The following is a 25,512-nucleotide window of genomic DNA, read 5'->3' on the forward strand; positions in this document are numbered from 1 at the left end:
TGTAATGATTTCTTTAGGGATTCAACACTGTAATAGAATGTGGCATTGTAGTACTGCAACAAGAAACCTGTTTATCAGCAGCCTAGGATGTAATTTCTTATTTAAGTTTGAGTTTTTAGATATTTTTTGGCTTTTCTTTTGGTCAGTTGTGCAAGCACTGCTTTTTGGGAGTGAAGCTTGCTGTCAGCGGGAGCTGCTTTGGGTTTCGGCTGGGTCGTGGAGCCCATGAGGAGCAGGAAGAAAACCCACGGGGGGGTAGCGGCTGTGAGCAGTTGCCCTATGTCTGTCAGCACAGAGGTGGTGGCAGGTCTGCTTGGAAGCCTCTTAGTTCCATTGGACAAGCCTGAAATGTTCTGTGCAGGGTAAGAAAGTGATGTTAAATATAAGGCTGGTGATGGCTGGTGGGCTCTGGTTTGCTGGGAGGTCCCATGACCAGTCCAGGCTGTGGTGGCACAGCAGGACGCTGCCACCATGTCACCACGTCATGCCCTCCTTCCGAGGAGGTGGCAGGCTACCGGGAAGGGAATCGTGGTTGCACTGTCTCAGATGGTTCAGCAGCAGCTGCTCCTTTTGCTGTCTCACACAGGGGTGGTCCCAGCACTGCATGGTGGTCGTACTCTCTGTTTCTCTCACTCCTTGTTTACAGTTGCAGCGGAGCGGCTTGAAAAAGTGTCCCTGACTTATTAAAATCAATAAGGCTTAGAGGATGCCAGCACACAGGTTAAATGCATGCACGCTGATAGTTGCAGTTGTCTTTGCCTGTGATCCAAAGCACACTCTTCCTTGGAATTGCTCCGTTTTTAACTAGATTTGTGAGAGTGACTCTTTAAAAGGGCGAGTGTTGAGGCTCCTGTCTCCACCAAGGCCTGAAGCTGCATTTTCTTCCTTTTCACAGCTTCCTTGCCTAGATCACAAAGGAGCAAGGTTTCTGTCCATCTCGGGCAATGCTGAATGTGGGCATATGTTCCCATTTGCAATTCCCTGGAGGGAAGGCAGCTCCCAGCCCCTGTGCTGTCACTGTCACCCCCTCGCTGTGCTCCCTGGGGCTGAGGCAGTGGTGTGCTCTGCGGCCACAGAGAAACCGGTTCCTGCCCCAGAGCTCTACATGGATGCTGGCCAAGGGTTGTGTGAGGCTGTGAGAAGGTTGCTGGTGCTCGGTAGGATGAGCCAGGGCATGCAAAGCATTTAATATAGAATGCTCTTTGAATGTATTTATAAAAATCCCCAGGGGGGTCGACGAACAAGGTGGCACGTTATGGAGCATGTCTCAGAGGAGCTATGGGAGAAATGCTCTGTGCCCGCTGTGTGTGTGTGGGGGGGTGTGGTGGGCAGGGGAGCTGTACTGGGCGGCTGTGGGATAGTGTCAGAGGGACTGGGAGCTGGGCACATCCCCCCAGCAGTCACCTCGCTGGGCCGTCCGCAGGCAGGGCAGCTGCGGTTATTTTGGAAGGCTGGGCAAGCGCCTGGCTCTAGTGTGGAGCCCGGCCTGGGAGCGCGGTGCTCGCCCCGCGGGAGCTGGGCTGGGTGCTGGCAGGGGCACCCCAGACCCCCAGGATGCCCTCTGGGCTCTGAGCGGGGTTTGGTAGATGGGGCACGCGGCTCCGGGGACCCCGGGCTCGCTCCAGTGCTTTGCCTGCTCTCTCGCTGTTCAGCAGTGCCTCTCCAGAGCTCGCCGCTCCCGCTGCCTTCCTCCTTCCCACCTTCCATCGCAGCAAGTTAGACATTAATTAAAAGAGCGGGGAACAGCACACTCTTGTGGGGCTGCATCCTTCCCAGCTGGCTGCGAAGCTCTGACGAGGGCAACCTTCCCGCGGCGGGCATGGACCCGCTGCCCTGATGATTTTGGCTGCGTCCCAGCGGAGGTGGCATCCCCATGGCACCGCGTTGGCTCCATCCGGGCACAGGCCAGCGAACTCGCCTCGCTCTCAGGCGAGCTGGGGTTTAACGCTGTCATTTGCAAACTGTTTTCTCTGAGCGCAGCGTGTTGTTGGTACCGGCTCCCGGCAGACAAGCACCGAGCAGCTGAGCACGTGTTGCACTGTATGTGGAATGGGGCCGTTGCAGCACTGTTTGTTTAGCTACTTTAAATACATTTAGTCAAAATCTTTTAGTGTCTTCAAGACTCTGCCCTGATTCTCATTTTACATTGGGTACACGGAACATCACTATTGACTGGACATGAGTAATAACTGCCTGGACAGTCCTTTTATTAATTACAGAATGGTTTGGGTTGGAAGGGACCTTATTTAAAAATATTAGAGCTCATAACATTTCCCTTTTTTTTTTTTTTCCTGCTGAAAAGTGGCTTGAGAACGGTCAAATAATAAAACAATTTCTTGTCCCCTGACCACCAAAGTAATTTTGTTCAAACAAATCCATGAAGAATTTGTGCTGCAGAGAACCCAGCTGGGTCCCGTTCAGCTTTCCGCTTTTCTCTTTGGAGTAATGTGTCACTGAAGGTAATAGGAAAATAAGCAGAGATTTTAGGTCTAATGATAGTAGTTCCATTTGAAAAAGCAGGAATTAAATAAAAACTGAATAAATGGAAAAGAATTAAATTCTTGCTAGACACACACAAAAAATAATCCATGCACTGCAAACAATGAGGTGTATTTTAAAAAGTCGCTGTTTTATTAATAACACTTTTCACCTCCTTTCCTTGATCTTTCGATGACAAGCCTGGCTGAGGCACTTTTTATCAGACACTGAAGCAATTTAGCTGCTGTCATATGCCTTTTTTGATACACACGTATTAGTCACACAGCCATTTTATGTTCTTTAGCATATTTTAGTATATAATTAAAAATGTGGCTGTCTGCTACTAAGCAACCAAGCACGTCAGGGGTTGATTGTATTCTGTCACCGACAGCAGAAGGAAGGGTAAAAAACAATAATCATGTGTTCATTTTTCAGTCTTAATTGTGCTCCAGCTCCTTTGATATGTTGTTACACACACAGCCTGGCTCCTGAAGACGGAGGCAAAGCCACTGTGTGGGAACAGCTGGCAGGTGACCCGCAGACACGTCACTGTCACTGATAGCACGTCAGTCCTTGATGTTGGGCTTTTAACGTGCAGGTGTGGTTTTGCGACTCTTCAGCTGGACCCTGGTACGATGCTGCTTGGCTTCCCATGGGACTAAATGCCTTTGGGCTCCTGAGAGTCTCCCTGGACATTTAAAATGAGCAACTCAAGTTGATGTTTGTCTTGATTCTCCTCCCTGTAAGTAGGTGGGAGTAGGACTGCGGCACTGGAGGACACGGTTGGCAACCAATAATCCTGTGCTTCATTCATTTCTAGAATATGATGTGAAAAATGGCCCATCCAGCTCCTGGAGAAGGAGGTAAACAGCTCCCGAGTGTACCCAGGTGATCACTGTAAATTTTGGGAAAGGGAGAGGAGCACCAGAGCTACAAGTGTCTGGTCCCAGGGCACCTCCGAGAGGTGGCCAGCGCTAGGTGGGAGGAGGGGAGCACGCACCTCCCCTCCTGGAGCGTGTTGGCATGATGCCCCTCAGCACTGCTGCCCGTGGGGCTCCCCCGCACCCCCAAGGAGTTCAGGTCCTCACCTAGTCCTGCAGTCGCACCGTCCCCTTCCGTTTTAGAGAGAGGCTGACAGTGCAGGTGACTGCCCTGCAAGTGGGAGTGATGATGCTGATTCAGCCGGCTGAATGAACCAATGTTTGATGGTCTGGAAGAGGGACAAAATTTCACTGGTACCCTCAGCCACAGGCTTATTTAGCTCAGGGCTTTAGGGGTTGATTTCTGTGGGAAGAGGTGGCTCTGAGGATGTGCTTTTACGTTGTTTTCTGCGAGGGCCCTGCGAGAGGTCTGCTTGGTAAGGTGGTACCATCTGTGTGAAACCCCATCCTGAAGCTAGAGAAGTGCCTGGCTCTGGGGAAGGGCCAGGGAAGTCTCTTTTCTGAGTACTTTTAGGCACATCTTCTCTAGGCTCAAGAGGAAAAGGGATTTACTATATCAATTCTATTCCTCCCCTCTCCTCCAGTGCCTTTCTGTCTCTCTAGCACGTGCAAAGGTACACAGGCATGCACGGCAGGCAGCAATGGAATCATTAGTTTGAAAGTTTTTGTTTTAATAGCTTTTATTACTTCAGTAAAACAGAAGCCAGCACATCAGCACAAACTAGTATGACATAAGGAAAAAAAAAAACCAAACCCGCCCTAAATAATTCAAAGGCTGTTTGTTGGTTGTGATTCCTTTGATTTAACCTCCAGGGAGAAGGATGGCATTACCTTTACATTTTTCCCAGCCAGCATCTGATATATAATCTGCTCTGAGTCTGCCAGGGTCCTGAGACATGACACTGAGGCTGCTTGAAGATGATAAACTTACTTGGGGTCCCCTGATTTCCCTTGGTTTTCCCTCGCTGACCTTATTTACCCGGAGATCACTGAGATGGGGATGGAGCCCTGGCCGGCCAGGTGTGGGGAGGCACACGGCAGGTTCTCCGTGGGGATGCTCCATGGGGATGCCCGGGTTCTGCAGTACAGCCTGGAGCTCAGCTTTGCTCGTAGGCAATGCTGATGCAAATCGTGCTGTATCGTCACACCAGTGGCCTGCAGGGGTTACACAGTAAAACCACCACTATGCATTTTGTCAGCAAGATGAGTCTTGCCAGCATGTCCTTAGTATTTAAGAGTCCCTAGACCTAGGAGTGCTGTCAAGATACAGCTTCCATCGCGCTTCACAGCAGCGATGTCTGCTGATCTGTGGCTACCTGATCGTGCCTGTAATCTCTGTGGCGTTCCCTTACCCGGGGAGCAAAGGCTGGCAGCTGCATTTCTTTTTTTGCTAGTTGGAATGAGCTGCGAAAACAAGAAAAACTCTGAGTTTCAAAACCAGTGAAGGAGATAACCCACTTCAAATATTTTCTATAGCATGGAGATTTAACGTGGTGCTGTCAGGATGCCCCGTTTCTTTTACGTGGTCTGTGAGCCAGGTACAACTACTGACTTCAGGGGTCCAACAACAAGCAATAGTGGGACTGGAGCTGCGCGAGGCCATGGCAGCCCCCAGGTTGGATTCACAAAGGAATGAGCAAATGCCGCTCACTTTGCCCAGTGGAGACAGCTTGCTATGAACTACGCTATGGGCGCTTGGTTTCACTTCTGAGCAATCACTTCTTGAGCACTAATCAATTCCCTTCCACACAAAGCAATTGAGTAAACCAGGACAGATGCCAACAGTCGTCTTGTTCCACGCAGCTCTGGGGGGTACGTGGTTTCACAGGTGCTGCCTTATCTTGTTGAAAATTCAGTCCTGCCCACTAACTTACAATGTTAAACAACTCCATGTGTGGGGCAGGACCATCAGCTGGGTCTCGCAGCTCTCAGACAGCAGCTGGCTCTTCTTCCAGCACCGTCTTGCAGTCTCTGACCCACAGCTTGTATGCTCTTTCCAGGGTCTCTTCACTAGTGTCATTGAATATCTCTGTAAAATAAAACTTGTAGTTGATAAAGTGTACAGGAAAGATTTTCCTGCCTGCATACTCTGACTCACTAGGGGGGAGAATAGCTCCTCCAAACAGTTTATGGGAGTCTTGTTTTCTGGTGAGTGTGTAGAAACTGAGCTCCATGGGAAAAGTATGAATAGATACTGATGAAGAGATCGCAACCTGGTCCTGTGCATTGCTGCTGTGTTGGGGGTTTGTTTGTTTTAAATCTTACGAGTAAGAGTGTTTCACCCCAGATACTGAACAGATACTACTTAGTTTTCAAGTATTAGTTCTAGGCGCAGTAATACATTAAATTCCTTTTGCCAAGGATTATTTCACAAATATTTTCAAGTATAACAAAGGAATGGTTTTTCCCTGATGACGTTGCTGGTTTGTCTGCTAGAGCGCTGCATTTAGACCCTGGTCTGCCAACATGTTTGCAAAGTGACTTGGTCAGTCATAATGCAATTAATTAGAGCTCAGTCCTTAACTGTGTTCTGGTGGTTACACACAAGACAAGGCTTCTGTCTCTGGGTGGGCTTATCAAGGTGTTAAACCCAGAAATGTACAGCTGCAGAGGTACAGGGCGCATTTTCCAGCACGTCACTGTGCTGGGATGCCCGCTGCCCCCCAAGTGCCCGCTCCTGGTGCCCCTCGCCGCAGTACCTGCCACGCCGAGGCCGGTGGGGAGAGGCATCCGGGGCTGCCCCCCGCTGTGTTTCAGCCGCTCCACCAGGGCTCTCTTGATGAGGGGCCAGCTGCAGCCGCCGTGCCAGACCGGCAGCTCCAGGCCCCTCATGCACTGGATGATCTGCTCCTTCTCCTCGGCGCTGATGAGTCCCCGTGTGTGGGCAACGTACGTCATGAATGCCATGTCCACGTTCACTGCTTCTCCGTGCATCAGCGACGGCAAAACCCTCTGAAATGCAGAAAAGACAGGTGGGAGAAAAGGTTTCAGTTGACAAACAGTAATTATTTTTTTTTTCCTAAAAGTGCTCCTGAAAATTGACATTTAACTCACAGCAGCAGAAGTACAGATTTGCTGGATGTTAGCTTCTTGTGATTTATGGTCTGCAAAGGATGATTTATTTTATGTGTGGTGAATTGCATGTAAAATCGCCCACAGGGATCAAGGATCTAATTCTCTTCCCATTCAAATCACTGATGACAAGCACCATGGGATGGAGGGAAGAGTTCTGCATCTTGCGTAAGGTCTGGTCCTCCCCCCTCATTCCTCAGTGGCAATTTCTCCCCAGTAATACGGGCTATGGTCTCCATGCCTTTGCACTGTTACAGCTCATGTGGGTGATTTCTAGTAGCTTCATTGAAATCTGGTTGTCTTCGTGCTTCAGTAAATGCCTGGTAAGCAGCAATAACTGTCCTGTGGTCTGAATAGGAACACGGGTGCAGGTGTGGGTGGAATGGGGCAGGGAAAGGGGTCTCTTTATCCAGCAGGACCAGGCTGGATGTGTTGGGTGATCTGAAGGTAGCATGTGCAAATCTGAAGTGTAGCTCAGCTCCTTTTGTACAAACTTTTCATGCTGCTGATTGAAAACCTTTTTTTTTTTTTTTTTTTCCAAAAAAATAGATGTTGCAATATAAAAGCTGTCACTCACCATTTCCAGCTCTGGGCTTATAAGGTGACCAAAATCAACCAGTCTGTCCAGGTCGTCCTCCCAGAGATTGGGAGCCAGCTCTTCCAACATCGTTTCAATAGCAATCCTGGTAGTCTGCAGTGCAGCATCCCTGTGGTCAGCAGAGCCACTACAGGACTGGAACTTGGTGTCCAGCAAGTATTTTCCGTGTCTCTTGAGCAGGTCAAACAGCCCTTTGTGTTTCATGAGTGCCATCTAGGGCAAAGAACAGAAGAGGTGAGCAAAAGTAATTATGTGATCCTTCTATGTGCTGTTGTAAACGAGTGTTTCAGTAGGCTGGACTCTAATATCATGTTTTACACTAGCAATACCTGCACATCTGGTGCAAAGGCAAGTTCTGCCTCTGCAGCCTGAAAGAGTATTTCTGTAAACACAATTCCTGGTTAGCATGTATATGTCTGGTGTATAATCAACAGATCTCTAGGGAATGTGACCTGGTGGTGTTACACATTGTCAGGTATGGTAAGTGAAGATGTATGCAGAAGGCAGTGCAGAAATGCCCAGTGGGGCTCTGGTAAAATGACAGAGGTGATGGGGGCACTGGTGGGCAAGTTCCCTTGCTACTGGGCAGCTCTGACCACGTTGTGTGTTTCCTAGAGGCTCCAAAAGCCCAGCAGACAGTTTGTAACAAGCTCTGGCTATTCGTGTGCCTGGCAGAAGAATCCCGATGGTCTCAGCCAAACGGTGGCCAGCCCAAGGGCAGGAGAGCGATCCCTAGGATTACCCTCATCTACTCCCTGGGATTGTTCTGTGGGCAAGGGAAGGTTAGGAAAACACCACAATATAGAAAATATGAGGGTTTAGGAGTGGTTTCATAGTTAAAGTACATATTTTTTCACCCCCCTGACTCGGGCATTAGCCCTGTCCTGCAGTCGGGAATGGTGACCTGCATGTTTCCCAGTGCCTGCCAGAGACCTCCAGTTATGGAGAGTTCCCACTGCCCAAGCTCTGAAAAATGCTACTGATGAACTCATCTCCAATAGTAATAATACTCTTTAATGGCTTGAACTCTACTTTATCAAAAGTTTTCAAAGCTCTTCAGGCATAAAACCATTTACTGTACACCTTCCAGGTAATTTTAGAAGTAGAATTTGACTCACAGGAGATTGATTGACTACACTCAACATACCCAGAGAGGTAGGTGCAAATTATTAATCCCCAGTATAACGAGCCTCAGATTCTCTGCCAGCAGTTCATTTTAGAGTGCTATGGATCAGCCTCAACGGGAAGATGTTTTCTTCCCTGGTTGTGCTGTGTCTATGTCTGGCCTTGAGTTTTGGAGTTTACTCCGGAGGGTTAGCACTAGGCACTGTGTAAGGGATATTCAAACAAGTTCAGCAGCTGTAAAAAGCTGTGTAGGCTCAATGACAGTTAAAAGTCCCTGTGAAGCCTTGATGGTCCACCTTTGTTTCTGTATGAGTTTATACAACTTTATATAAAGTGGTGGTTTATACAACGCCATGGATGTGATGGACATTTTACCAGCATTGCAGCCTTTCAATACTTAGAGGGGACTTATAAGAAAGATGGGGACAGACATTTTAGTAGGGCCTGTTACAATAGGAGAAGGGGTAATTCTCTAAACTAAAAGAGAGGAGATTCAGGCTAGATATAAGGAAGAAATTTTTTACGATGAAGGTAGTGAAACACTGGGACATGTTGCCCGGAGAGGTGGTAGACACCCATCCCTGGAAACATTCAAGGCCAGGTTGGATGGGGCTGTGAGCAACCTGATCTGGCTGAAGATGACCCTGCTCACTGCAGGGGGGTTGACTAGGTGACCTTTAAAGGTCCCTTCCAACCCAAACCATTCTATGATTCTATGTGTTCAGTTTTGAAAACTGCAGTTGTAGAAGTTCATACCTTTAAAATTTCACCAAGGCCATTGGAGATGTGTCGCCGAGGAATGCTCTGAATGAAGGATCTATCCAGGAAGCTCGCTACTGGGGGAGTGTAGCCCCCGAGCTTGTTCTTACACTGCAGAAAATTCACCCCGTTCTTTGCCCCCACGCTGGCGTCAACATAAGACAGCAGGGTGGTGGGGACCCGAATGTAAGGGGTTCGTCGCCTGTAGAGCGATGCGGCCAGTCCTACGATGTCCAGACAGACGCCGCCTCCGATGGCAATGATGGGCTCGGTTCGCCTGTCAATGCTGAAGTTCTGGACTTCTTGCAAGATGTTCAAGACGAGGTCCATGGATTTTGTTTCTTCGGTGGTAGGCAGGGCAAGGATTTTGTGCTGAACATTATTCTCTTCAAAGTATTCTCTGACTTTGGAGCCATAAAGTTCATCAACGACTTCATCTATGACAACGAAGCGCCGCAGCTTCCTTTTGCCACTGGTGGCTAGCTCTAGTTGCTGGGGGTCAGTAATGTGACCCCAGAGCAGAGTAGTGTTAGAGGGATCCAGAATATTGTATGTTTCTACCACTTTGTAGCAAAAATAAATGGGTGCTTCAATTGTCCAGGAGACACCGCCTTCCGAGATGCTTTCACCTCTGGCAAGGATCAGAAAACACTGTATGAAATCACCGTATTCCTCTTTTTGTACTTTGCGTGTCTGAACTAGTTTAAGGATGTAGCCGGGAGGTGGGGAATGTGTGCTCTCCTGCCCGTGCACAGGGAATGTGTGGGGCTGTGAGGGTGGGACGGCTCTCCTGGGTGTCAGGGCTCAACTGCTTTAGTACTGGAGAAACGCTCCCACCTCTTAGTGAACGGGCATATGGCTGAATTTCTACATGGTGATGATAGAGAGCAAGAACAGCTGGAGCATGTTGTTCATGGTGGAAGTTGAAAACCCCAGCAGAAAACCCCAGACCAACCATTTCATCTGCTACACAGGGAGTGGGGAAGACATGGTCAAAATTTTCCAGAGTTTTTATGGAGGAAACATCCTCTGCTGGGTATATCTGGGCGATAAGAGTTGGTTTATTCATGTCTGTCTACACACAGCCACACACCCACATATAAAATAGTGTTTCTACAATGCTCCAGTTGAAACAGTGGATCTCTCTACCTCGAAACAGGTATGGTAGAAATAGGAAGTGCTCCCAGACAGGGAAAGAAAATTATTTGAGGGTTGGGAAGATGTCCATACTGGAGTTTTAAAGGATAAATAAAAGCCTACAAAGCCAGCATGTAGTAACTATCTAAACCAGTGAAGAACACAGCCCTATGACACAGTTATTACTTCTATGGGGCAGAGGGGGGCAGGGGAAAAACAAGTGGCTTTGTTAGTTTGTTGGCAATCAAGAAAGGAAACTGCTCCCCTCCACCCCCCCAGGAAAAAAAAAAGAAGCAACAACAAAAAAAACCCAACCCAAAAAAAACCCCAGAACATGCATTTTAAATTAAAAAAAATCAAAAAAACTGCAACATGCATTTTAAATAAGACTTCTTGAGCCGCAGTTGGGTAAAAGTTGAAAGTTTCTGTGAACCTTTGTTGGTTTTGGTTTTTTTTTTTCAAATAGATTTCCCTACATGCCCGATTTCTTTCCACATGCCTGAACTTTCTCTTGTAAGTCTAAGTAGATGCTTCTCTGCTTTCTTTACCAAATTGCCTCTAAGTCTGTCCTTAACCTTTTTTAAAGTGTTAAAGAAAACCAGTCAGGATTTATACCTTCAGGAAATTTTTTCTGGGCATTTAAAAGGCACTGTTACAAAAAGATCACCATGTACATTGTAATGCATCAAGTATATACCTTATAGCTGTACTTTATCTGCACGTGCATCTGCCTCTGGCATGTGACCCTTCTTAAGAGACAGGATGGATTTGAATGTTTGTTGGTGGAATCATTTTCGGGTGCCAGGTGGCACAACTAGCACCCATTGCAACCCCTCTGCTGTAGGAAAATAGTAGTGAATTTGAGGCTGAACATACCCTTGTTGAAGCATATGTCAGCTGAGGGTGTTTCGGGGTGTGCTCTGGGCCCTAGGTCCAGCCTGCTATGGGCTGAGGTCCAGCAGCATGCCTTTGGGTCTGCTAAAGCCCTGTTCTCTCTGCTGCAGCCCTGCCTGAGCATCGCTCCTGCACAGCCACTGCCAGCGCTGGTGAAGATCCCTCTGACCTGACTAAGAAAAGGATTAGACCTGTGACATTAAAACCTGAGTATGACAAATGCTAGAAAATGTCTGACAGGCAAAACATCGCCATATTAAGGAAGTCCTGCATCACAAATGAGGGTCCATGTGCTCATGAAACAGATTATTCTGTAATTTAAGGATAATTAACTGGACAGATGTAATACCAGCAAAGAACTGCATGTATCCCTGGGGGAAATTTGTCTCTCTCCTCTGTCTGAAGCAGCACTAGGTGACTTCTACGGTTTGAGAGATGCGTTATGAGTTTTGCTCTTGTCAGTGACCTACTGTGTTTGTTTTTTCCATCTAGGCATTTCGTTTATCTGTCACCACCTCTATCAATGCATCCTTCTCCCATGCCCGGCCATGAGCTTTTGCACACAAAGATTTCTTGTAATACGGGGAGGGGGGAAAAGCCCAACTGCAGCATTCAGAAGTCCCTGCGTAAGCTTTTCAGAAGCTTAAAGAAACTTCCCACCTACAAAAATTGAGGCTGTTGATAAAATTCCCTCTGTAACTTTGCCAGGTCATGCCAAGGAGAACAGCAAATACCTGTGCTGCCATATTGCCCCCGTGTTGAAGCCCACTTTCACAGGGGTGTACACGTAACGGTGGGGTTAAGCTGCAACAGCACATAAGATGTTTTTTCCATCTGAGATACGTGCCACCGGGGAGGCGGCCCAGTTTGGCCAGCCAGAGCCGCCCAGCGCAGTCGCCAATGACCGACGTGGGCTCCCATACTTACATTTTCGCTTCAGAGAGAGTGACCTTGTCCTCGCAGTCGGAAAGGGCTTCTCCCTTCTTGATCCGGCACCACGTGCTTTTGACTCGTACCAGCTGGAAGTCTGTCTGCTGGGGCTCCTGGGGCAGGGCGGCCGGCGCCACCGGAGCAGAGGCCTCTTCCGACACTGGCATCTTCCAGAAGTTAAGATCTCCCTGTTAAGGGATCTCCTGTAACCGGGTGCCTTTGAGGTGCTTTTTAAAGCCTCCAGGTGACCAAGGTGTTGGAAGGGGAGGTCTCGTCTCCATAAGGAAGACCAATTACAAAACTAAGATTATCTAATCTAGGATGCATGTGAAGGGTGGTAGGAGCATTTGAAGACACGTGTGAGTACCAGGATGGGGTTGTATAATCAGCCGGTTTTATAATGCTCCAGAAGTACAATAGGAGTGCATGCATTAACTTCCGACATGATGCCCTACAGCAAATTTAAAGTTATGAAAGGCAATTTGTGTGATTCTCCAGGACTTTCAGGAACCTCCTTTGCTGTGCGGAGCCTCTGATGTGGCTGTGGCTCTAACCCGCCCCTATGGGGTAAGATGGGAGCAGGAGCATGGGGACGGGATCGATACCAGCTGGTTAAACCTCTTTTGAGCTGACATTCCTGGGATTCTCTTGCATTGGGAAAGAGAACGATTTCTTTGTTGTTGTTGATTTTAGTTTTTATGATGGTTTTAAAAAAACAATCAGAGAGAGTTTATTTCCCGAAGGGCTGTTTTGGGGGATGAGCTGAGTTTTGATCCGTTCGCTCAGCCACCTGCCAGGGGCTCTGAGATGCTGAGCTTTCACCGTGGTGCAGTTACTTCAGGATCAGCAGTGTGATCCAGGCAGTGGTATCTGGGCCTTGATGACCCTTGCCTTTTGGGTCCTGTGTTTTCCTGCAATTGTCACCGATGTGTCTTACTGAGAGTATGCCAGATCTGCCCCCACCCCGCAAACCTGGGGTGACCCCATCTCCCTGACCCAAAGGCATGTTGACTCTGTAGGGTGGGCTCAGCCAGAGGGATGAATTCCCTTTCTGTAGGAAGCAATGGCGTGGTGGGGGCTGGTGGGGGGCCTGTGCTGGTGACGGCAGGCAGCACCCTGCTCCCCACATGACTGAGGGATGTGCAATTCACCTTTCCGTATGATCTTCCAGCTGGGGCTTTCAGAGGGTCCCAGGCTCAGCTGGCCACAGCAAACACTGCCTTGGCATACAGCTCTGTGGGCCGAGCACAGGGGAGGACCTTCCTTTGATTTTACCAGCAGTGGCCAAAGGTACAAACCTGTCTTTCCCACCTTCTTGGCCGTGTTTCTGCAAGCTGTTGTTTTTCAGAAACAAAAATCACGAAAACCAAAAACAGGCGTAAAAGCAGAGGCTGGAAAAAATGGTTCTTCAGGAGCCTGTTGGACAAGACCACTTCATGGCATTGGAGGCTTAATAGCAGCCAAACTCACTTAGGAACCTACATTTATCTCAAAATTAATTTTGGGAAAGTGCTACAAGAATGAATTCTAAAGCCATGTAGCCCTGCTCCAGGAAGGGTAATAACTCCTAACATCCAGTTGTCACTGCTGGCTTCATCACCAGATGGCAAAGAGTACAGACTGTTATCCCTATTTGAGAGAAGAGGAAAACAGAGTCATCAGAAGAGAAGCAACTTGCCCAAAGTCACCTCCAAAGCTGGTGGAGGGTGGATTAGAAGGTGTGCTGAAGCTCTTAGCCTGTTTACCAAATACTCATCTGAAATGTTAACTCCCAATCCAAACACAATTTGGATTGCTTTCCACAGAGACTGCAGGTCTAATGCAGTTTGTTGTTTACTAAATCATAAGATGGAATAATCTTACATATGCAAGGACCCCTGTCCTTTTCATCTTGTTTATTTGTTTTGATTAATAGCAATCCACTGAGCATTGGGACTTACTTTATTTGCCTTGCTTTTACTCTTTTTGTCCTGTGTGTTTACTTATTTTCCATTTATACTTCCCTGTTCTATTCTGAGAGCATGAAAATGTGTTCTGTTTCATTTTAGAAGCTGACAAATTGACTTTCCAATGTCTCTCTGCTTGCCATAGCTGATGACTGCCATGTCATTGTACCACCCGTCCTGCAGAGGGGCTGCCAAGAGCCTTGCAGCGAAGACCTGCCCCCCCCCGCCCCCAGCCTGTTCGCCCCCTCTGCCCAGCCCCGGGCACTCTCGGGACACTTTGCAGGTACGTTGGGTTGGTCCTTGACTGAACAAGCCCAAGGTGATACATCCCAGAGGTGAAAGATGCTGTTTGGGTTATGGGGTAGTCCGTGTTTCCTCACTAGCCTCAGTTTGTGTTTCGTCTGCATGAAGAGGAGATGGCTGGCTGACCTCAGCTCCATCACATGGTCTTTAATTACTTTGCTTTAATTCCTCACCAGCCTTTTCTGCTCCAGCTCTGCTGCAGGCAAGCTTAGGCTTTTGGATACCTTGGATGTTCCTACTGGTTCTTCCTGATGCTGCCCCCAGCCAGTGCATTCCTTGGGACCCTTTGGGGGGGGGGGGGTGGCAGCTCAGCTGGTACCTGCGTGACACAACCTCCCCCAGCCCATGCAAAGACCTGGTCTCTGAGCTAGACTCCACAGCACAGGGTGCTCCAAATCCCTGCTGTGCAGAGCAGTGGAGACCTTGTAGCTATGGACCACTTGTAGGTAATCTATGGTTCAAACTCCTGGGACTTTTTTTGGCCTCATACCTGATCGTTCAGCTGGGACATGTCTGTGCTATGTAACCAGAAGGTTATGAAACTGCCGGTTATCTCCTTGAGAGCCAGCAGCTTCCCAAGGTCAGGATGTGAACGTTGCACTTACGTAAAGCGAGGGCATTGAAAGTCGGCTTTTTTTTTTTTTTCTTTTTTCATGTCAGATGCTGTTGGATCTCACCTGGCTCCTGTGCCCTGGGTGGGGGCAGGAGGGTGCAGCTGGAGTGGGTGCAGCCCCAGCCTGGGGCCATCCTTCCTGCGCAACCTCTCCCTAGGGCTGGGGCTTTACGCAGGTGATCATGGGTGGAGAAGCCTGTCCCCTGGACAGACACCTGAGCACTGCTCTGCAGAGGCAGCAAACCCACGGCAGCATCCTCTGAGGCTGGGGGACAAGAAGCAACATGCATAATCCTGCAGGTAAACTCCCCATGTGGGGTGGGAGCTCTGGGAGAGATGGTGTGACAGGAGGGGGGACAGTGTGATGTCCCAGTCCCGGGTCCCCCATTGTCCCACAGAGATGTGACCTGCAGGCTCTGGGACTTGGCAGAAAGGAGCAGAGGAAAGGGTTTACTGGGAAAAGGAGTTTAAGGCTGAGCAGAGGAGATGGGTCTGCAGGATCCTCAAGTAGAGGGAGGAGGATGCACGCTCCCAGGAGGAAGGGGTGGGTGGGAAGGTTGGCAACTGCAGTGCCAAGAGAGGTTTGGCTGTTAACTAATTTCTAATGGATTGGGATGCTTGTTTCATAAATATTTTCTTCTGTAGCTTTAACCTTGCCTCAGTGCTTTCTGTGATAGCCACGTGTGCCTGGTGTGGCACACACAGCGAGATGTTTGCTGCCTTTTTTGGCCATTTTCTAAAATCAACAGCTGAGTGTGGGAACGCAGGCTGCACCGCATGGAGGGACTTTGTTCTCTCGCAGCCTGATCTAAAGCCCATTGAAGCTGTTGAAAGGCTCCCCTTGACTGCCTTGGGCTTTGGATCCCACTGTTAGTGCCTACCACTTGCCCTTGCTGCACGCAGTGTCCTTTATTATGTATGAAAATAAACGTATGCTTTGCATACTCTCTGCCACTGACTCCAGAGCCTCCCTAATGCAAGCAGAAGAGTGCTGGGGAGCATCCAGCTTTACTATTTCTTTTCCAGCATATGTTTTCCTTGCCTTCCCCTGAAGTTCAGGTAGAGTTTAGCACCCTGGTTCCTGCTGTGAGTGGCAGCTTCCCCACCCCGGCTGCTTCCTCCCCCTCTTCCTCCTCATGCTGCGCCTCCAGCCCTAACCACTGCCTCTCCCCGCGCTGACTCTGCTGCGGGCTCTGGCACTACTGATGCTGAGGCATCAGCTACACTCGGCTCAGGACTCCCTGCGATGTTTATTGGCCAGGTGGTTGGGTTTGGCCCATGCTGCCAGCCCACTCTTGGCCCCACATGGGCTGTGACATGCCCGTGCCCCAGCGAATGGCTCTGCCCTGGCTCGTGGATGGTGGCTTTGGAGCCACTGAGCAGCCCCAGATATGCCACAAACCATACTCCTGCTTCCTTTGGCTACAGCTCCATCCATACGGTGGGCATACATCACAGCTGCCTTTAATGTATTTGAGTCAAGCAGTAGCATAGGATCTCCTAAATGGCTGCAGTTTTGTGTGCAGGGTTCTGGTGCGTAAGGAAATAGCTCGAGCATTGCATCGTGGTTTCCATAAACAGGATTGCCTGGTTAAACTGCAACAGCTGAGGTGTATTTACGTGCTAAGACAAAGTAGTGAGTGTTGTGATAAGCTGTTGTCAATGCCTGAGGTGCCTTGGTGAACATGACTGCTGGAACTATTTGGGACAGTTTTATCAGACTGGATTTCCAAGCATTTAGCTCCCGGCAAAGCGCTCAGCACCCGAGCACCGAGCCGTCTGGCAGCATGATGTTCGGGTGGCTCAGGTTCAATGCTTTGCTGTGGCTGCGAAGGGGAGCTCTTCTGGAAGTCATTGCTGGGGCTGCAAAATAGATCTAGAGGCTGGCAGGTGAAATGAGGATAGACCAAAAACGCGAACGAAAGATCTAGTCCCAAATCTTTGGATGTGGCTTCTTTGTTTTGTTTTTGCCAAATCCAGGCTGCTTTCTGAGCTTGTCTCCATGCCTTCTCCTGGGCAGCCCCCTGCAAACACCACAGTGTCCTCCCCTTTCCTGGCTGAGCTCCCCCACCCAAAAAATGCCATCTAAGCCCAAGATGCAGAATTTAATTTCACTTCTGGAGCAGTGAGTTGCTCCATGGTGCTGCGCTGCCTGCCTGCTCAGGGGACACTGATGTCCCCCACAAGCAACTTTGCCCCCACCTACAATCCTGACTCCTGACTTCAGTATGAACCACAAGTGCCCAGTTTCAGAACAAGTAGAAGCTGCAATCCGTTATTCAGCCTGGTTGTACATCAGGCTGGCTGTGCCCTCAGCATCTGCCGAGGAAGTTACTGGGAACAATCTGGCTGGCAACTGTGGTCCACTTGAACAAATGCCACCTTATCTTTTTGTGAAGATGCTGGAGGCTTAAAGCAGCCCTTTCCTCCTCTTTCATGGTAGGGCTTGAACTCCTCTGCTTCACACTGGCAGCATTTTCCTCCTCTGAGTGAGGAGGAAACACACACACACGCACCCTTTAAGGCACTAAAAAAATAATGTACAACTAGATGGGAAAGGGAAAGAGATGTCTGTGCATAGGCAGAGCCGTGGAGAGGCACCAGGCAATCTAGTTTAGCGGTTAATATAGTCCAGCAGCTTTTCTGGAGTTGTGCAAAAACTAAGCATTAAAATGAACCACTTTTCCTGGAGTAACGTAAAGGAAAAAAAGAAAAATTAGTTCCATAAATTTTCACTGACCTTAGTGCTCAGAGTCTGGAGCGCATCCCGGCCGGAGCCAGCCGCCAGCCCTGAGCTCTGCTCTGACTTGTTGGATGCTTGCATAAACGAAGGCAATTCTGACCTCTGCTGTTGGTCCACAGCATCACCAGGCTGCAGAAGCTGCGGTGCTCCCTGAAAAGGTTGTATAATCTTAGGCACACGGTTGATCTTGGCACGCACCGCAGTGCACTCTCTCCCTGGTAGCACTTCTTGGCGCTTGCGGTTGGTGTTATAACACGGGTTACAAAACAGCTGGAGGTAGATCTTGTTTTCCTCCCCCTTGCATGACAGAGGATCCTTGTCTGTTACTCATCCGGAAGCGTAACATGATGATTCCTAAAATCTGACACAGATTACAAACGTGCTTTTTCCCCCCAAATTAATAACAAGCCTCAGGGTGCTTGGCAGGGAGGACGAGCTGACCCCGACCTCCAGCATCCTGCAGCTGTACAGCGGGAGCCCGGGGATGCTCGCTCATGCGGTGGAGACACTGCAACAAGACAATGTGTCTTCACACAAGGCGTAGCTGGGCTGAGGGCAACAAACTGACATGGTCTGGCGAGGGGGTGGTTATTCCTGCGCTTGCAATTAATTATAAAACTGCTGAAAGTGATATAAGCTACCCTTGACGGGAAGAGACTGGCATGAGATGTAAATCAGGGGCTGCTATAGCTAGCCCAAATCTGCCTTCCTTGTACATCAGGTGGGGCTACTGTGAGGAGCATGATGCTCTCTAGGTGACCTTGAAGTCTGGCCCAGGCTGGCAACTCCCATGTAAAATACACATGTATTTTATATTCCTTGTCCGCTTTCATATTTTTTTGTAATCTGGATAATGAAAATTGGTAAAGTTGTCTCAAAAACCAAGAGTTGTCATCTTAGTAGCTACAGAAAGCTGAGAAATGTTCTGAGAAGCAGATCTTTGGAGAGACTTAGACTTTTCCCCATTACCAAAGGCATGAGCTTATTCATATGGTGCCTCTTGGTATGAGGGAAAGGAGCTTTTCTATCACAGGGAATAAAATCCTGCCGGGGCAATCTGCTTCACCCCACTTATACTCACAGCCTACTGGCCCTGTGCCTCTGAAATGTGGTCTCGCCGGTGCTTTCATAACCCAGCATAAGCTCTTACACTTGAGGTGTGGGGTTTTTTTCTGCACCATGTCTTGCTCTGTGGGGCCATAGCTCACTGAGGTCCATCATTGCTGCCATATGGGTTTTCTGGGGTCTCGGGACAAGTACAGTGCCTTGGGTGGCATCACTTTTGCCCCCATGGCAGAGTGATCTTGATCCTGGAGATGTTTCTGCAGCCTTTGAAACACTGATGTGTTGTGTTGTGCATAACTGTTTCTCTTTACCTGAATAATCATCTTTTGGCAGGGTCTGGCTTGTGAAAAGATGCTGGGAGATTTGCCCTGTGGTGCTGACGGGTTCAAGCATAGCTAGTTTCTGTGACCTGGGAAACAGAGAGTTCAGGACGGTGCACCACTACTGCGAGGTGTTGTGGCAGAAGAAGGGTTACGAGGTTGCGTTCCTGCCAGCATGATTGCTACGTCACCTGCTTAAAAGTTGAAGAGCATCTCTGACTTTATGTCATCATGTATTTGGCACAATACTTTTTTATTTGAGTGTCTGTTAGTTCGGCTGCATTAGGACAGGTGTAGCTGTATTTTAGGTGTGAGCATCGTGAGTTATTTGCAGACTTTGTGCACAGCAACCTCCACAGCACAGACACGCGTCAGGGGCACTCGTGCACCCCACTGGCACACAGGTACTGGTGACCCTCCTTTTTACAGAGTTGGACCTGGCACCTGCGTGTCCTGGCCTGAGAGTTGCTGCCTGGCTTTGCAAGAGCAGTTTGAGAAGCGCTCTGTTTTCCCCGAGGAAAAAGCTGTGTAGAGGGAGTGGCTTTTGGATGCAGTTGTTTGGTGTTGAATGTTTGTCTCAGAGCTTTGAAAGTGAAAATCTGTGGGTTTGAAATATTCTTATCCTTTTCCTCTCAGGCAAGGATTAGCTGTGAAGGGAAAAAGGGAGAATGCACATGCTAAAAATGAATTAGCAGTATAACATTTTTTCAGTTTGAAAAGGTTTCCTTGATAATGCTCAGCCTCCTTTAAAAACCTGTATTTTTTTTATGAAAAAACCCAACAAAACCCAGCAAACATAACACCTGGGTTTTTTCAGTCTGAATTCCTCTTCTGACCTGAGCAGTTACAAAATCATTGTCCTTCTTTTTATTTTCTATTCAGAAACCCCAGCTGGACTCATTGCTGAGAACCTTCTTAAAGCCAAAGAAATAGCCCTCAAAGACTCTCGTGTTCCTGAACAGCTCAAGAATTACTTACAAAAAGCTCTTGATGTTGCTCTGGGACTAGACCCTTACCTGGATGCAATGGCAACTTCAAAGAGGTACAGACACACTTTTGTAGCCTTGGGCTTTTTTTCTGTGATTGTATGCGTATGTTCTTAGATTTTCTGTTCAGAATATGCCATCAACGTGGGGGACAGTGGAAGGAAGAAGAATGAGAATGAACTGCACCCAAGTATGTAGCAAAGTGTGCATGGGCATGTGTGTCTGTGTGTGCCTATGGCCTCGAGGAGAGGAGGTGAGAGCAAAAGGTTCTAACTCTGAATTTTGGAAGATATTCTACCAATTGGCTATGGACTATGGCAATGCTGTGTCGGACCGTATCCTGTGAAAAATCAGCAAGCCAGCCTCCACGCAGTGCCCGCTGAAAGGCTCAAAGGATGAGCCCCTGGATCAAATTGGTGCTGGGATGAATAAAGAATGAAGGAAACCCGCACCTCTGGATGCACCCTGTAACAGCCTATATATGCAGCTTTTATCTCCAAGCGCTCAACAAACATTAATTAATCTGCTAACTAAATTACTCTAGTAACTAAACTAATTAATTAAACTAATTTAAGGTATCATTAATTCAGAAGTCCAACTGATACCCTCATTATTCTTTTTTGAGCTACAGTATATTACCCCACCATGTGGGGTCTGCTAAGCAATTCCCATTTATCAGTGTACATTCTGATATGTGGAAAAAACCAGTTCTGTCTAAAATTGACAATGTGTAAACTGTTCCAGGCTGTGGATTACGGGATCGCTGAGTGTTCGTTCTGTTGCTGAAATAATAGCTGATAGTTGTTTGACTTACGCTAGCTGTACGATAATAGCTATACATTATCTTATTAAAGTTGTTAAAGCATTTGTGAGGGGCAGAAAAGAGGTTATATGAAATGTTCTACACTTTAAGTCTTGGATTATCTGAGTGTGGCTGACACGGGTTATGAATTCTTTCTCATTTTACTGAGAAGTGGTTGGGGGAGCTGGGGGAAAAAGAAAAACGAACCTGAAATAGCTCTAAATTCTGGCCCACACAAGTATCACCAGCAATTTCTGGTGGTTACTTTCTTCAGACAGGGTAATCTAATCTGTCTGGAGGCTATGGACTTCTTCCAGTCATCTGTTCCCTTCTCTTCACAATAGGTAGCATCCTACTTCATCCAGAGGTGTTGTCACAGGCCTGGCTTCTGTGAAATAGCACCTGGAGATACCCTGCTTTTCTCAGCAGTGTCTGAGGAAAACCAATTTTTTTCCTGTCTTGCAAAAAATTTTAGATCTTTTCCCCTATTCTGCAATAAAAACTTTTTTCTGGCTGAAAAATCACCCTAGAGCTGAACAAAACCTGGTCAGGATAGCTGAAGCCATTTACTCCAAATCAGCAGGTAGAGGGACACCTACCTGGGGCCAGCTGGAAATTGGGGCTGCAGACTGGGAACGCTTTGGTCCCATAGCCCCTGTGGCTGGAGTGGCTGCCAGCACTGAGGCAGGCCCATTGCCAAGCTGGGTCCTCTTAGGACTGTAATTTAGGGATGTTTATAATGCTTCTGAGATATTTTTTCTTACTTATGCACAAATGGACCTTTTCCAGGAGTTCCCTCTTGGTTGCTGGTGTGTGTGTTTTGGTTTTTTTTGTTTTGTTTTGTTTTGTTTTTTTCAGGAACCTCAGGTTTTGCATGTTACCATAATGTTGATATTTCTTTCTTTTTCCAGAAAAGCTTCACCTGACTGCGGTGCAGGGGACACTGCGGAGACAGAACCCAGAGCTAGGCTGCAGGAAGAACGTGCTGCTGCCTCTTTGAATGGCAAGTTGGTCAACCGAGAGGATAAAATTGCACCAAATCTTGGTGTAAATGTTATCGCTGAAGTCCATCATTCTCTACTCCGTCTTGCGTCTTGCGTGGGGAAAGGATGAATGCCATGGAAATGCTCAGGAAAATGCAGAAAATTACTTAAAAAGAAAGATAAGAACTTCCTGTAGGCTTTGATCTTCCTTTTGCATGGATTTTCCCTGTCAAATGCATCCCATGCCCTTGTGCACACACTCGTGAGTGCTTTAGCTCACAGTGGCAGCCCCATCACTTAGTGAGCAGCAAAGAGCTGATTGCCCTCACTGGAAGGGGAAGGAACAGAAAAATCAGGTTGATTTGGGTTTGGCGGTGTCTGATAGGGGCTTATGTGCTTTTGTGGTGGAGGTGGCCTGTGGCCAAGCACTGTACCTTTTCGTGTAGCAATACCCAGGTTTGTATCCCTATATAAAGCCTATTACACTAAATCTATTCCTAGATCCATTCTTCCCAGATGTTCCCATCTTTTGAGTAATATATCATCACAACGAAGTACTCTTATAATGTATTACACTAATACATTGTTCGAAGGACACCACTGATGATAAATTTCTTAAATGATGGTGCTGTCTGGGGATAATGACTCTAAGAGCAAATGCAAGGTAATGTAGTGATTTTTTTTTTAACCGGGTTCCAGAAAGAATATGGAGACATCTTAAAGCCATTTTCGTATGGGGGGGATGTTAAAATATGCAATATTTCAAGCACTATTTAACAAGCACTTGAACAATAGCAGCATTGATGATAAAGGTTCTACATTTAAAATGAGTACCTTTATTCTGTTGTCTTTTAGATGCATTTTAGATGAATTTTTGTCAGATTCTGTTGTTAAACCCTTATTTGAAAGTGTTTTAAGATTAGATTTTTTTTTTATTTTTAATGATCACTTAAAAGGTACATCTAATTTTCATTGTGAACAGAGTACGGTCTTTCCTATGGTTTTATTTTTAAATTTTCACTCTTGTCTTTCAACAGGTCAAGTTTTTAGGATGTTTATTCATATGATCAAAGCCAGGAAGATTTTACTAATTGGCAAGCTTAAAGGTTACAGTATCCTTGCTATCGCAGAAGAATTGCCAGATGATGGCAAAATCTTTGCATGTGCAGAAGCGCCGTATCTCGGAGTGAACAGCCAAGAAGCATTTGATTATTCTTCAGATGGTAAAAAGATAAGCATGCGAGTGGGACCCATGGCAGACACTTTGGAGGTAAAATCGGTGGGAAGGGGAGTTTGGGAGCTCTCATGCAGAGCGGATGAAAGAGTTTCAGGCAGGTCCTCTTTCCTGCCCACAAAAGGCTGGTAGTGACCCTAGTTTGCTTGCAAATATGTGAACACACTCTTGTGCTAGAGTTATTTCTTATTCATGACAGTGTAAGATGGGACAGCTCTGTCACACAAGATAGAATTTTTTCTTTCTTAACTAAAATACGGCAGCTTTTTGATCAGAGGACTCGCAAGCTCTAAATGTAGGTCAATAGGCTTCAGTGGCAGAGTTTTACTCGATGTGGGTGGGCTTTGTTTCAGGGTCTCTAATTCCAAATGTAGCATCAGGTCAGTGTATCTGTGCCCTGCTGAGCCAGTTTTTGAGAGGGAAGGCTTGCTCCCAGTGTCCACAAGAATTGAGAAAGTCCTGAAGAGGTCTGTAATTCAACCACAACCTCCTGCTTTCTGCTCCCACTGAACACACTGCGGGCGGTGAGACCCCAAGTTTCTCACATCCAGAGCAACATGACAAGCTTCAGCCAAGCAAATGCATTAGCTGTATTTGCTTCATTCTGCCTAGTGACTTTGTCCCAAGAAAGAGAAAACCTGATGATTGCCAGCAGCTAGAAGAGCCTCACATTTAATTCCGGTTTCTGGATCTCCAGGACATTGCTGCAGGTCCAGCACACTAACAGGTGATGCTCATGTCAAGGTCATTAAATATATAGCCTTTCTATTATTAATGCAAACCAATTTGATCTGATTCCATTTTCAATCTGGATATGTCAGTGTGAGCTTGATTGTAACTTTATTTGCATTAACAGGTACCATATTTGTTTCTAAAATGAAATGGCCAGGAGCTTTCTGACCTCTGGCTTTCATGACCTCCAAGTCTGATAAGAAAGAAACAAAGAGCTTTGCCAAGTATATGAAAAACGAAACGTTACAGATCACCTGCAATGTGCAGCATTTAAAATCCCAGCTCCCCGCAGTGAGTGTGAAATTAATTGAATTGCTGTTGCTCTCTAGTGCCCATTCTGCGCAACTGACTTACTGTGACTGAATTAAAATATCTAGAGGCAGGCAGAGTACATGCTGTGTAGAGATTAAAGAAGGGAGCAAAGACATGAAAATTAAGTCCTTAAAACAGAATGTTGCAATTGATTTTATATCCTCCGATCGCAACGCAAAGGCACATCCTGACCCCAGGTCTGCAGGTACTCAGGACTTCAAATAGCTCTTGGGGCTGCTGCGAGTGGAGATGCTCGTGTTTGGCAGTGCTGCGCAGGATTTCTGCACTGGGCTCTGAACTTCTGTTCCTCAACCTGGCAGATATATTCATTGGTATCAGGGCAATCAGGATTGTGCTACAGGTCTTAATCCACAGTGGCTGTACATGGTGAAGCAATGTATTTGGTGTCCTCTCTGGTGCTTTTGCGTTTTGGGCTCTTTGAGGTTTGCCTGGCTGGGGTGGGGCAGCGTGCTGCCTTTTCCCTCCTCGAGAAGACCAGTTTAGGTTGGAGACCAAGCAGGCTTCCTCCACTGCCATGTGGGCACGCTGAAGGGCAGGAGGATGAGGCAGTCACAGGTGGGGGATGGACCAGGGATTGCACAGCCAAGCTCTCACAGCTCAGCTTCACGGAGGAGGTGGAGAATAGCAGTGTTCCTGTCCCCCGTCATCTGCAGGGAAGCTGGTGGAAAGCAGAGCTGGCTAACAGTTCTTGAAAAGCGTGGTGAGATTCAGAGCAGGAACAAGCTCTGGCAAGGATTGTTTTTGCTGTCATTCTTGTCCCTTTAGAGAAATTAGAGGGCAGAGATGGTCACCCACCACTTGCTCTTTGGACATGTCTGCTCCAGCTTTCTTGCTGTGGTGACTGTGGCTGAATTTTACTTCCAGGCTAAGTGCAGTAGGGCAGGATTTCTGCTTATCTGCTGCTCATCAAATGTTTTGTAGCTGTACAAACTCCTGTGAGCAGAGGATTTGCCTCGCTGCACTGGCTCTTTCAAAGCATTAAAATGTCGTATGATATATAAATAACACTACCTGTCTGGGAAGCCCTTTTCTGCTGCATGAAGCTCTGATTCAGAAAGTCCAAACTGCCAGAAGGTGTATAATGTACTTCTGCTGTAAAATTAGTCCACCCAAGAGTTACACCCCAACGTCAGGTAGAAGGTACCATCCAAGTGCTACAGGATGTGTCCAGTGCTGCATCCACATCTGCTGTCTATGCCCTTTAGAGGGAAAGCTGCCAGATGCTGCAGCAGTTGCCACAATGATGCAACACATCTGTGCCAGCATGCCTTGGACAACAGGACCTTTGCAGCACCCACATGACTCTGGCTCTTCCATCTACAACCACATCTCCTCAGGGCTGTGGGCAAGCAGAGAGCTGTGGAAAGGCAGCATATCGGTCTGCAGCAGCACGCTGACCAGGCTTTCTGAAGCCTCTTGCTGCCTCTGTGTGTTATCACACAGGGTTGGCCAGTTTCCCTCTTGTCCCAGATCAGAGCCAGCTGCAAAACACCTGGGATTTTGAGCTGTCAAAGATGC

At 47.6% G+C, this 25,512-nt stretch overlaps 2 protein-coding genes across 2 annotated transcripts in view; one reads left to right on the plus strand and one right to left on the minus strand.

Moving 5' to 3' along the window:
- Nucleotides 1-5,347: 5,347 nt before the first annotated feature.
- On the minus strand, nucleotides 5,348-12,101 carry LOC119147833 (2-epi-5-epi-valiolone synthase-like). The gene is made up of 5 exons (XM_037387273.1): nucleotides 11,932-12,101; nucleotides 8,971-9,763; nucleotides 7,069-7,302; nucleotides 6,119-6,371; nucleotides 5,348-5,448 (listed from the first exon to the last, which is right to left on the minus strand). Exons 1-5 carry the CDS (start codon nucleotides 12,099-12,101, stop codon nucleotides 5,348-5,350), a joined length of 1,551 nt encoding a protein of 516 aa, XP_037243170.1.
- A 276-nt stretch (nucleotides 12,102-12,377) lies between these two features.
- LOC119147835 overlaps nucleotides 12,378-25,512 on the plus strand; it is a 38,076-nt gene continuing 24,941 nt past the window's right edge. Inside the window, exons 1-4 of the mRNA XM_037387274.1 lie at nucleotides 12,378-12,411; nucleotides 14,026-14,163; nucleotides 20,041-20,100; nucleotides 22,733-22,965. Of these exons, the coding sequence (XP_037243171.1) occupies nucleotides 12,378-12,411; nucleotides 14,026-14,163; nucleotides 20,041-20,100; nucleotides 22,733-22,965 (465 nt within the window). The remainder of the gene's footprint in view (nucleotides 12,412-14,025; nucleotides 14,164-20,040; nucleotides 20,101-22,732; nucleotides 22,966-25,512) is intronic.

Source organism: Falco rusticolus, chromosome 4 (assembly GCF_015220075.1).
Source record: "Falco rusticolus isolate bFalRus1 chromosome 4, bFalRus1.pri, whole genome shotgun sequence".
NCBI classification, from domain to species: domain Eukaryota; kingdom Metazoa; phylum Chordata; class Aves; order Falconiformes; family Falconidae; genus Falco; species Falco rusticolus.